Here is a 13,576-nt window from a genome sequence, read left to right on the forward strand (position 1 = left end):
TCTCCACAAAGCATATTTCTACATGATGAGCCCTAACAGCTCAGTTGGTAGAGCAATGGGCTCGTAATCCAAAGGACTGGCGACTGGGGCTCATTTCGCAGTAAAATCAATATAAACGCTCCTTTCAAGATACCCAAGATCCTTAACGTCACTCTTTCTCTCCCTCTTTTGCTATTTGTCGTGAGCACTATGCCACTGAGCTAGGCAGGTCTTTTTAGGTTCTAAAGAGCCTTTTCAGGTTCAATTTCCCTCAAATATTTAATAAGGTTTCCCTCTTTTTCACCAAGTGAAGGAGTTCCTCATCTTCAAGTCCTAGGGTCTATCATAAAAAAAATCAACCTTAAAAAAATTCCCACAGTTCCTTTAAAGTACATTTTTTCATAAATGTACTTAGAAGTACTTTTTCCACTGTCCCCTCTGATACGGACCCTCAGTCTCCCTCATAAAAGATTCCTTCAACTCCAAAATCCCCCTCCCCTCTCTCATGTTTAAGCTCTACACTGGGGGAGTGGTTCCCCCGTCAGCTGGCCACTACAGGTCTTGGAATTGGTTTTTGAACTGGGAAGACACCCACGCTAAGCCCCACTTCAAATTGGTCAGCATAAATTTGAGCGCCTTGGTCCATTGTTCTTGAGAATTGAACTGATACCTGGAAAGAAAATAAGGGAATGACAGGTAAGATCTTTCATCTCCTTGACGAGTTAAGGTGTGTCCAAACATAGTCGACCGCGTCGATCGACGAGGTGAATCTATGTTGTCCAGGCAATGTTCGGTTTCAGACGACATCGATCGACTATGTGTGGACACACCTTTAGAACTTGGAATACCCAAAACTTTTTTTTCCGAACAAGTGGGAACGGGCCTTTGGTCACCCAGTTTACTTACTTGACCGAGTAGGTGTTGCCTGTGGTTTCGTCTTCAATCTTCCCCTTCGAATCCATATTGTAGGGCAAATGAAACTCGGAATCCCCTTTCTCCAGCTCTTCTTTGAACTGCTGCAGGCAATCCAAGAAGGCAACCATAGCCATGTCGAATTTGGTGTCCCAAAAAAATTTGGCGCCCCCGCTCGCGAAAAGGGGTAAATTTTTGTGCTCAGTAGTGTCCTGCAGGAAGAAATAAAAAGGAATAAAGGGTTCATTACCTTTATAATATTGTAAGGGTGCATATCCAATTTTGCCCTTTAAAAAAATCTTTGTCAATATTTACATTATTCCATTAAATTCAAAAGAAAAAGGTCATTCGGGCAGAAAAACTATAAAGGCTTTCTTACTAACCACTTGGTATCAAATTTCCAAGCTGTAAAAAAATTATGTACAAACAGATAAGAGGGACTATAGTTGTGTCCTATTAAATTGTCTGTGATATTATGTCCCAAAAGCTATGTATCAGAGTAGTACACCTACCTCAATGTAGGAATGATTTCCGTACGGCACAATACGGTATCGCTGGAAGGTCAGATTCAGTTTCCTGGCCAGGGCTGTCAGCAGAAGTGCCGTCTGTCCCCAGGCTGCATTGATTTCACTCCAGTCTACCGGTGCTGATGGTAAGGTGCCGAGGCGGAAGTTATTGATGGTGCCAAAGTGACCACTGTGCCAAATGTGAAACGTTGCATTGAACACGTTGGTACTTTTGAACTTGTTGAGTTGAGACAGGGAGTACTGTAGCTGTAGTTCTAAGCTGAAATGTCAGAAAAGATGGTATTTATGGGCATGTGAATAAAGTGAAAGGTTACATAATTTACATGGGCAAAAAATACTTTTCTTTTAAAAGCAGGTTACCAAAGGTTTGTCCTGGTACTCTCTAATGTTGACTTGTTGACATTTGTGCACCTACTGGCACACTTGATATTAGGACGTTTTGTTCTCATCTGATGAAGTGACCAGGTTTTCGAGCAAAACACAGAAAATTTTACAATACCATTACAACCTCTAATGTCAAAGGCAGTCAAACTAAATAAATAGAGGATAAAACGGAGTTGAATTCTGTAAGACGTAAAAGAAATACCTTTTCTGTTGTTCTTCAGTTTGTGCCAGCTCATATTGGTACTTGCAGTATTCACTCCAATATTAGTTATGGGCATGTGAATAAAGTGAAAGGATACATAAATTACATGGGCAAAAAATGCTTTTCTTTTAAAAGCAGGTTACCAAAGGTTTTGTCCTGGTACTCTCTAATGTTGACTTGTTGACATTTGCACACCTACTGGCTCACTTTATATTAGGAAGTTTTGTTCTCATCTGATGAAGTGACCAGGTTTTTGAGCAAAACACAGAAAATTTTACAATACCATTACAACCTCTTATGTCAAAGGCAGTCAAACTAAATAAATAGAGGATAAAACAGAGTTGAGTTCTGTAAGACGTAAAAGAAATACCTTTTCTGTTGTTCTTCAGTTTGTGCCAGCTCATATTGGTACTTGCAGTATTCACTCCAATATTATTTTTACTTTTTTCTTCACAGATTTTAATCAAGAAATCAATTAAAGAGCTAATGAACCTAAATCAAGAAAAGTACGAACTAAGCTTGGACTTTTGGTGTGCTATGAAACAAGAATTGCTCTCTCAATCACCTCAAGTTGTCATACAGGGAGCGCTGAGCTTTTGTCAAGACCTGTGTGCCTCCATTGATGCCCTCCTCTATAATCGTTGTGAACAACAGTAAGTTATTTAAACACATGTTCAATCTCTCTTTGTGCCTTCTTTTTGACGAAGACTTTCTCTCAATGTTGTCTCAAAATCGAAGAGAGGTGGGAGTATCTTATTGTCCTAAAATTGAAGAGAGGAGGAAAGGATAGGAGAAAGTCAACTGTTCCGAGAACAAACCTTATTTGTTTAGAATAAAGTTCGCCCTGGGCGAGAATCGAATCCGCTACCTAGATAGTGCTTACAAAAAGATTTTTTATTAAAGTAAGTTCTTCGTTTCAGTTCAACGATTTGATTTTGTTTTTATAAATTGATTACCTGCAAAATGTAAATGCAGTTTCTTTGTGTTATTATGTATGCTGGCACCGGTCGCTGTGCGCATTTATATGTCATAGCTACTCATTTTCCTCACGAGGCTGAGTGGGCCCCGCAAGCCAGTCACGAAATGTTCTATGTACTACATAGGTAGGTATAAAATAAAGAAGTAGGTCGTAATATTTGTATTTGTAGGTAAAGGTCGTTTTCTGGATTAGCAAACAAACAACATATTCTAGTGATTGATGGTTCTGAACCAAATATACCGACTTATAAAAGGGCAATACGCCAATATCTTATTAGTGAAATCTTTCTGTATAGTCTCTTAAGAAATAATACTTAATTAGGTATGTAAATTAACAAGGAAATCGGGTATACATAGTAATGCAATTATTATTCTGGACTTTTTCCAAAAAAAATATAAATTCTTCTGCGCTGCGTAGCTAAAGTTTGTCCTTTCTTGCATTTTGCATTTCTTATGTGTAAAAAGAAGACCTCAATATTATATCCGATACATACCTACGAGTATTATGAATTTATGGATCAGTTAAGTGGTTCTCAGTATGTTTTCCACCTTTTTGAAGTGTTGGGGCATACCTACCTACCTACTTTGGAACAGTCTAACAAAGTATAACTCCTGGATAAATATGATTCCTTGATGACTCATAAATCAGCGATTTCTCGAGAACATCGACTAACACTTGGGTAGGGCCCCTAGTCAAGGCTAACAAGGCCCCTGTTTAACTTTGCAGTATTGGTATACTTGGGACACGTCGCCTTTGTAGATCTTTGTAGTCGGTATTTCAAACCAACTTCCTCAATATTTTCCTCACGAAGCTGAGTGCACCCTGAAATATCAAACTCGTGACGATCCCCGCTGAGCATCACTGTTGTATTTATCTAAGGATATTATTTTTTGATCTACATAATTTATCGAATCTCTGTGCCAAGTTCGGGCGACTTTGGCTAAAATTTAAAGGCCTAAGAATTGCGCGCAATGCGCATGCAATTTATTTTATAAAGTCAGTAAATGACACTGCTTATACAAATATTGGGTAGGTAATAGGAATGCGTAAACAGAGCTCCACATTAAAAGCAATGATGAGGGAAAAGAAGAAGAAGAAAACAGCATCAGGGACCTAAATAATCAGCATTCATGGAATGTTCGCATTTGTAGAAAAAAAGTGAAACATAATTCTCATTTGTAGCAAAATAGTTCTCAAGCTCGTTTTCAAGGTGATCCATATACGTTTGCTGTAAGTCACTAATTAAAACTTTAATGTCACTATCACCTGTTAGGTGTTAAGGGTTTGCCAAAGTTTTCCTCGCGTAGTAATATTTTATCTAAGGGCATTTAGATGTTTATGTTGGGATCTATTATCTGCGTATATGTAATGATGTACCTATAATAGGTACTCGCGATTACTGAGATAATGTAGGTACGTATTTATTTGTATTTACGAGTACGTAGCCCTCATATATTCATTCTATTGTAAAAAAAAAAAAAAAAAAAAAACGGAGGGGGAAAAAACGGATGGGGATTAAATTTCAGAGCTCAATCTGATGACAGATCGCCGGATATGGCTGTACATTTGTCCCCTAGGATTTGAAGTTCTTTCCAGGAACATTCGTCTGGAAGAAAGAAAAAAGTCACGGAAAAATCCGTCCGAAAATGCTAAAACATACATATTAAATCTCCACAAACATGTACTAAGTAGGTATTTATCTAATTCTAATAATTATGTATGCCTAATATCAACTTCCCTTAGCTCCACCTGACAACATACATAATATTCAGGTGCTAACAGAGTTCCTTTTGAAATGCATGTGGCTTTCGAGGCTACACGTCTATTTCTGGTTTCCGTGAAATCCAGGAAAATGTTAGGTGTACCTCCAACCTTAAACGTAGCATACATCACGTTTTCCCAACAAACACAATGACGTAATGTGATCTATCTGATTGGAGAAAGATAGTAGGTATACGAGTATATCTATCAAGTTTTCTGCGTTGTTCACAACTACTACCTATTTATTTTTATTTTATGTACCCACTTACCTCCCTACATATGGGACTAAGAACCATACTGGAATCCGCGACCTTTGTAGGAAACCTGAACTTGTACAAGTCCCCACACACGACTTGTTGAGGTTCAAGAGAGCAAAGTGATATCTAAAGTTGGCATCAGATACGTTATCACCAAGGTAAAGTTTATGTGCACTTGACCAGGTAGATCATTGTTTAAATGTAAATGAATAATGAAATATATGTACATAGTTACATACCTACTGTTGAGAAATTGTTTATCCCGCAGAGCTGGGATAGGACTGATAAGTCCCTTTACTGCAATATATTACGATGAATCCTTTGCGGTGAACACACAGGAAGAAAATGCTCATGGGTCATGGGTAAATGATTTTGAAGGAGGCTGAAAATTACCAACTGGCAGTTTTTTTTTCGGACTCAGCAAATAGGTTTTTCTATCATTCTCCAAAAACTTAGTGAGAACTAAGAAGTAGGTAAATACCTATAGGTTCAGTTTTTGTGGGTAGTTACCTAGATGGATCTCAGTTTGAGAGTTGTCCACCATTTTCGCTTCTAAGGCTTAACCATTTTCCCCCTAAGGCTTAACCAATTTCCCTCCTAAGACTTAACCATTTCCCTCCTAAGGCTCAACCAATTTCCCTCCAAGGCTTTACGTTTAACTTTTAAGTGTTATACATACAGGGTTCTCAATTTCTCACTGATACCTCCTAAAACCGAGCGAGCATCATATGTAGTATCATAGCAGTTACTCGGTGTTGTAACAATGGTAACATACCTTCCCACACCCACATGCATATCTCAAGCTTTAGTTGTTGCTGCTTTTCCAATAAATAGGTAATATTAATAAAAATAAATAAATAAAACACTGAACTCCAATATTTCTCTTCGTCCTGCTTTATTCTTTCCTTTTCTTCATCTGCTGTTTTGATTTCCCTTTCTATTTCTTGTTCCTCATTTTTCAACTTTGACAATTCACCCAGCAACCTTTCTTCTTCACATTTTAGCTGTGAACAAAAATGAAAATTTACTGTTGGATTTTTTGACATTTAAGAGGTTGCAATAAGGGAGCCATTTTGAGAAAAAAATCTCCTTCTTACAAAGTAACAAGAGAGGTACTTACATCATTTAGTTCTTTTGTCAGGAACTCCAAATCTTCTTCAGAATTGGATTCTGAGTCCAACCTACAAAGAAAGCAAATGAGACATGTATGAGACTTTGGACGTTTGCCTGTCTAAATGTGAACCTTACATTAACAGTAGGTACTTACTTTCTCATTACTCTGTATAGCTTCCCTATAAGAGGAAGTAAAAAAAGTGTCAAATTTGTAAAAATTAAAAACTAAAGTACAAACTAACGTTTTCAAGAAATCACTGTACTCTTGGAAGTCTTGTTTGGTGTTTTTCAACTCTTTGTCCATCATGTCAAGGAGAGTATCTGTACATTCTTCACAGAGTGGATGATCAATGCCACTGTTTGAAGACAGGAAGTCAAATAAATTGGCATACACCTGAAAAGGCAAACATTGAAAATGAGTCAAACAATGAAAACAAAAGTTCTAAATTAGGTTAATTAAATCTTTTTAAGATTTTTGAGAATAACTCTTCATTTTTTTTTTTTTTTTTTTATTTCCCTGGTTGATTCTTATGACTATGGTCTCAGTGTTACATACCATGTATTTGTTTTTCTACCCTCTATGGATTATAGATCTAAATTTGGTGGTTCAAGTCAAGTCAAGAAAAAATAATGTAACACCACTTTCACTTACTTTCATTTGATGTCCTTTGGAATTAGATGATTCATCTTTGCCGAGTAAACAGAATCCATTGGATCCATTTGTTGAGTCTACTAGTTTAAAGGCAGGAACAAAGTGATCTAAACTATTAGCTTGAGATTCTAAATCTATATCTTGACTAGAACAGATGGGTACTGAAATCAAGACAAGCAAATGTATTGGTTAAGTATTGCATAATTCTCAATTTTAAACATCACAAAAGCCTCATTTCAGAATAGACAATTTCTTGATTATACTACCAGCACAGGACTAAAAGAGAGAGAGAGAGATGCAGCTTGCCACCTTCCTGCCCACCAGCAGGTTGCCATCAGACAAAGGATACCATGACAGAGTTTCTGGAGTATTTTCCCCCTAAGGCTTAACCAATTTCCCTCCTAAGACTTAACCATTTCCCTCCTAAGGCTTAACCATTTTCCCCCTAAGGCTCAACCAATTTCCCTCCAAGGCTTTACGTTTAACTTTTAAGTGTTATACATACAGGGTTCTCAATTTCTCACTGATACCTCCTAAAACCGAGCGAGCATCATATGTAGTACCATAGCAGATAGCAGTTACTCGGTGTTGTAACAATGGTAACATACCTTCCCACACCCACATGCACATCTCAAGCTTTAGTTGTTGCTGCTTTTCCAATAAATAGGTAATATTAATAAAAATAAATAAATAAAACACTGAAGTCCAAGACGTGGGAAGGTAATAAAACCTTGTGTCCTTATGACTGGAGGCAACGTGAAGAAACAGAAGGTAAAGGAAAAGAAGAAAAGGCATGAGAAGAAGTAGAGAAGGAAGAAGAAGAAAAGGATAGAAAGTAAAAATATACTGTAGTAATAGAAAGTAAAAATTGTCTAAAAGTCTTTAAGGAAGTTGTTTCTTTTCAAGAAATGCATGAGGACATCAATGGAAGAAGGGTCATCCTTGAAGGAGAAGCTTTAATTCCAAAATGTATACAGTATCCTGATCTGCTGGTGGTCTTATGCTCGCCACACACGTTCAAGCATGCTTAACATTCGGCCTGTCAAGCACAGGTGGGAAATAACAGGCAGGTTGAATGATTGAATTTTCATCAAGCAACAAGTGGCTGGTCAGGCTGCCTGTTGCCTGTGACTTTTTTCGCCACACGCTCAAGCTTCTTGCAAGCCGCTTTTGACAGGTGGCTTGTCAAGCATGCTTGAAGTGTGTGGCGGGAATTAGAATGCAGGTTAAAATCACTAGTATTTTCGGGAAGTGTTGAATAGGGGGACTGAGAAAGCAACCTCAGAGTGGAAGGAAAGTGTTTGCTCCCCTAAAAGCTCCTATTGAGTACCACACCGCTGCTCGTAAGTAGTAGGTACTCTGATCATTTTAATTCTAGATAAATCCGTGAGTATATTTACGCGATTTAATATCAATTATTACCCAAGCACGTGGTTGTTTACATAGGTATTATATACCGGCTCCCCTAAAAGCTCCTATTGAGTACCACACCACTGCTCGTAAGTCGTAGGTACTCTGATCATTTTCATTCTAGATAAATCCGTGAGTATATTTACGCGATTTAATATCAATTATTACCCAAGCACGTGGTTGTTTACATAGGTATTATATACCGCGTATTTACGCGATTTAATATCAATTATTACCCAAGCACGTGGTTGTTTACATAGGTATTATATACCGATGGACTTTTTCCTTTATTACCTTAAGGTGAGGTACTTACTCGTTCTCGATCATATTGTAAAATTGTCTCTTTTGTATGCATCTATCTACATATTACTAAATTGGATAGAAAAAATTAATATTCAAATGTAGTAATATCTAGAAAAGCTTATGTCAACACAGATGACTCAAGTTGGTAAATGTCACACAAGTTAGGTACAGAATTCAATGCCAATAGCAGGGCAGGGTTGATTTTGTGGAAAGATGCTTTCTACATGTAGAGGCTTGCCTTGGAAAAAAAAAAAACTAGATTGAATATTGTTTCAGAAAAGTTAACCCTGATATATCCAGTTCGCTCGAGTCTGCCCATTTTAGATTAATGGATTCATATAACATAGTTACATACCTACTGTTGAGAAATTGTTTATCCCGCAGAGCTGGGATAGGACTGATAAGTCCCTTTACTCCTTTACTGCAATATATTACCATGAATCCTTTGCAGTGAACACACAGGAAGAAAATGCTCATGGGTCATGGGTAAATGATTTTGAAGGAGGCTGAAAATTACCAACTGGCAGTTTTTTTTTCGGACTCAGCAAATAGGTTTTTCTATCATTCTCCAAAAACTTAGTGAGAACTAAGAAGTAGGTAAATACCTATAGGTTCAGTTTTTGTGGGTAGTTACCTAGATGGATCTCAGTTTGAGAGTTGTCCACCATTTTCGCTTCTTCGGACTCAGCAAATAGGTTTTTCTATCATTCTCCAAAAACTTAGTGAGAACTAAGAAGTAGGTAAATACCTATAGGTTCAGTTTTTGTGGGTAGTTACCTAGATGGATCTCAGTTTGAGAGTTGTCCACCATTTTCGCTTCTAAGGCTTAACCATTTTCCCCCTAAGGCTTAACCAATTTCCCTCCTAAGACTTAACCATTTCCCTCCTAAGGCTCAACCAATTTCCCTCCAAGGCTTAACTTTTAAGTGTTATACATATAGGGTTCTCAATTTCTCACTGATACCTCCTAAAACCGAGCGAGCATCATATGTAGTATCATAGCAGTTACTCGGTGTTGTAACAATGGTAACATACCTTCCCACACCCACATGCATATCTCAAGCTTTAGTTGTTGCTGCTTTTCCAATAAATAGGTAATATTAATAAAAATAAATAAATAATAATCTTCTCGCCCATCTGATGAGAGGCATACTACGGGATGGGCATGCTACGACACAGACCACAAGCGTCCAATGTAGCAGTTGTTTTCCCTACGAAATAAAAACGGCGGTGAAACACTCATCTTTTACAAAACCTCAATAAAACACTGAAGTCCAAGACGTGGGAAGGTAATAAAACCTTGTGTCCTTATGATATGACTGGAGGCAACGTGAAGAAACAGAAGGTAAAGGAAAAGAAGAAAAGGCATGAGAAGAAGTAGAGAAGGAAGAAGAAGAAAAGGAAGAAGGAGAAGAAGAAGAAGAAGAAAAAGAAGAAGAAGAAGAAAGGCATAAGAAGTAGAAGAAGAATTACTGGAGAATAAAATCACAATTAATTTTATTTACCATGTTGCGCACCTATATTTATACCTTATCTGATACCATTAAGTATATATTATGTAGGTCTGGTGCACCTATCTAGCTATCTACCCATGTGAACTTCTATGTACCTACTTCTAGTAAGGTTTATACTTCCCGTTACAACAGAAGGAGAAGAAGAAGAAGAAGAGAGGCATAACAAGTAGAAGAAGAATTACTGGAGAATAAAATCACAATTAATTGTATTTATACCATGTTGCGCACCTATATTTATATCTTATCTGATACCATTAGTATATGTAGGTCTGGTGCACCTATCTAGCTATCTACCCATGTGAACTTCTATGTACCTACTTCTAGTAAGGTTTATACTTCCCGTTACAATACATCACTATAGATTAGTCATGAGACCCAACTTCAGAACGACGTATTAATAAAATTGTATTACCTATCCAAGTATTATAATATAGGTACAGGTATCTATTAACTACCTGTATAATATGAGATACCTATTTGTCCTCTGGTGAAAAACTATTGTCCTTTATAACATTGATAGATACCTACTGTATATACAGGTACCTATTAACTACCTGTATAATATGAGATACCTATTTGTCCTCTGGTGAAAAACTATTGTCCTTTATAACATTGATAGATACCTACTGTATTAGGTGAAGGGTATCACACATCCTCTTGGAATTAAAACAAAAATCTTAATGTCTTTTAATGATTTACCTCTAATAGGTAGGTAACTAGTTAGATGTAGATTAGTAAATTAATGAGACTACTGTAAAATTCTTTTGCCTGATAACAACAGTTTCACAGACTTTTCACTCTTTTCAAAATAAGCTGAATCAAACTTTTGAAAATTTGACGAATGGATTATGTTTTTACTTTTTCCTTTTTAAACCTGTAGTACGTACGTACAGACCATGGGCTAAAAACCACTTTTTGACATCAGGGGATCCCAAAACGGATATTTCCAACCATTTCCCGATTTGTATACAACGTTTTACTATTTAAACCTGTAGTACGTACGTACAGACCATGGGCTAAAAACCACTTTTTGACATCAGGGGATCCCAAAGCGGATATTTCCAACCATTTCCCGATTTTGAAAATTTGGACCGAATGTAATACTTTCATTACTAGTATAGCTCGCTATACTGTAGTAATAGAATTTTTTTTATGAAGTTGTTTCTTTTGAAGAAATGCATGAGGACATCAATAGAAGAAGGGTCATCCTTGAAGGTCAAGCTATAAATTCGGCCTGTCAAGCACAGGTGGGAAATAACAGGCAGGTTGAATGATTGAATTTTCATCAAGCAACAAGTGGCTGGTCAGGCTGCCTGTTGCCTGTGACTTTTTTCGCCACAAGCTCAAGCTTCTTGCAAGCCGCTTTTGACAGGTGGCTTGTCAAGCATGCTTGAAGTGTGTGGCGGGAATTAGAATGGAGGTTAAAATCACTAGTATTTTCGGGAAGTGTTGAATAGGGGGACTGAGAAAGCAACCTCAGAGTGGAAGGAAAGTGTTGCTCCCCTAAAAGCTCCTATTGAGTACCACACCACTGCTCGTAAGTCGTAGGTACTCTGATCATTTTCATTCTAGATAAATCCGTGAGTATATTTACGCGATTTAATATCAATTATTACCCAAGCACGTGGTTGTTTACATAGGTATTATATACCGATGGACTTTTTCCTTTATTACCTTAAGGTGAGGTACTTACTCGTTCTCGATCATATTGTAAAATTGTCTCTTTTGTATGCATCTATCTACATATTACTAAATTGGATAGAAAAAATTAATATTCAAATGTAGTAATATCTAGAAAAGCTTATGTCAACACAGATGACTCAAGTTGGTAAATGTCACACAAGTTAGGTACAGAATTCAATGCCAATAGCAGGGCAGGGTTGATTTTGTGGAAAGATGCTTTCTACATGTAGAGGCTTGCCTTGGAAAAAAAAAAAACTAGATTGAATATTGTTTCAGAAAAGTTAACCCTGATATATCCAGTTCGCTCGAGTCTGCCCATTTTAGATTAATGGATTCAGACCTACCTCACTACTATTTCCGATAGGCTAGTACAATGGGGTTAAGTAGACCCAATCATACAGTAATACCTTTTGTTCTAATCTAATTGCATCAATAAAGAGATTAGCAATGATAATTAATTGGACAACTTTATCTAAGCTGACAGTCTAAATAAAGCACTACTTGTTGTTCACTCCCCAAGGCCTCATTGTAAAGGATTTTGTTTTTGGCGTCTTTTGAAATATCCCCTCCTCTCAAAAAGAACGTCATACCTGTCAAGGAGCTCGTCAAATTCTTGGCTAACTTCTCTCGACGCATTGAGTACGTAGAACATCTGTGTACTGCCAGCAATTTGGATGTTGGATTTGAGGAGATCTAGCTGGTCGTCGATTTGGGGATCTTGCTGGGGGACCGTCACCAAACTTCCTGGAATAGTATATCAGATTCGTAGAAGCTTAACCCATCCTTTAGGGCTGTCTAGTCCCTACACCTAATCCTAAGGCTTTTTGTGTATAAATAGTATGAGAGGTCTGTGTCAGTGTGTCGTAGGTTGAGATACAGTCTATTTCACGTCTTGTAGAGTTGACGAGACGAAACAAGACGAGAAATTTCTCTCCTATCGCGTCGTGCATCACTATCTGTTAAACTAGAGGTCCCTTGCTAAAGAAATAGTCCCTCGCTAAACAAATAGCAAAGGTTGAGTGCGAAGGGTATTTACTAGTAAAATTTGTAGCCAAAACCAAATGTCAGTCCAAAGCAATCACCCTAGTTAGGGCTCATTGAGAGGCTGACGAAAAATGCGTCTGTGACGGGAAAAGGCGAAGAAAAAGAGGAAGAAGAAGAAGAAGAAACTAGAGGTTACGTTTTCACTGCAATGCAATAAAATTGTACGGCAACAAACTCACCCAAATACGCCTGATAGGATGCGGTTATGACCAGGCTGTAAAACAACCAGTTGGCGAAGAACAGGCGAAGCACCAAAGTCCGCGGATGGGGCTTGATTGTAGCGCCAATGAACGAAGAGTAGATCTGAGCGGAATGCAATTGGTTATCCTGACGATGAATGGTTGTGGGAAAATATGCCAAGTTCTATGCTTTCGGCCTTTCGGGGAGTATTGGAGGGAATGGTATGGAGTACACAGTCAAGAGAGTACTCATCGGAGGTTGTATTTTAAAATTCATGATATTTACCGCAGCTATCTATTAATCTCACACATGGCTTTGTTGCTTAGTGTGTAACTAAATAAAAATATCTACTAAAATATCTATTAGAAAAAAAAATCACATAGAAATGATATTCGCACATACGTGGAATTACATATAAAATATTTTGTTATACTAATACTAAGTACCTCTATACCTACATATACAATTTTTTGCAGACCTGTTTATAATACCAACATATTATTAGAAAATAAAAAGTGAACCATTGAAATGCAACTCATTGGTGGGTTAATTATTATGAAGAACTCGTTTCCTTATGGGGGCGTTTTCCGATTGGGTTGCATAACAACGATGTTCAATACACACATGATCGTATCAATTTTAATCCGCAAGTATTATATACTCTGCCCACAGCCAT

The 13,576-nt window shown here is 37.5% G+C and overlaps 1 protein-coding gene across 1 annotated transcript; it reads right to left on the minus strand.

Annotated features, from left to right (window-relative positions):
* LOC103511670 (beclin-1-like protein) lies at positions 1-13,576 on the minus strand. Its single transcript, XM_026825370.1, has 11 exons — positions 13,562-13,576; positions 12,900-13,023; positions 12,267-12,420; positions 6,767-6,956; positions 6,357-6,508; positions 6,122-6,182; positions 5,872-6,005; positions 2,375-2,428; positions 1,404-1,677; positions 886-1,103; positions 1-649 (listed from the first exon to the last, which is right to left on the minus strand). Exons 1-11 carry the CDS (start codon positions 13,574-13,576, stop codon positions 532-534), a joined length of 1,494 nt encoding a protein of 497 aa, XP_026681171.1. The 3' UTR covers positions 1-531.

This window comes from Diaphorina citri, unplaced genomic scaffold, assembly GCF_000475195.1.
Source record: "Diaphorina citri unplaced genomic scaffold, Diaci psyllid genome assembly version 1.1 scaffold738, whole genome shotgun sequence".
NCBI lineage: Eukaryota > Metazoa > Arthropoda > Insecta > Hemiptera > Psyllidae > Diaphorina > Diaphorina citri.

Coding starts and splice junctions, on each gene's coding strand:
- LOC103511670 (XM_026825370.1), bottom strand. Junction 12,421..12,899: donor ATCCTATCAGGCGTATTTGG/GTGAGTTTGTTG, acceptor ATACTATTCCAG/GAAGTTTGGTGACGGTCCCC. Junction 2,429..5,871: donor GACGAAGAGAAATATTGGAG/TTCAGTGTTTTA, acceptor ATAATATTGGAG/TGAATACTGCAAGTACCAAT.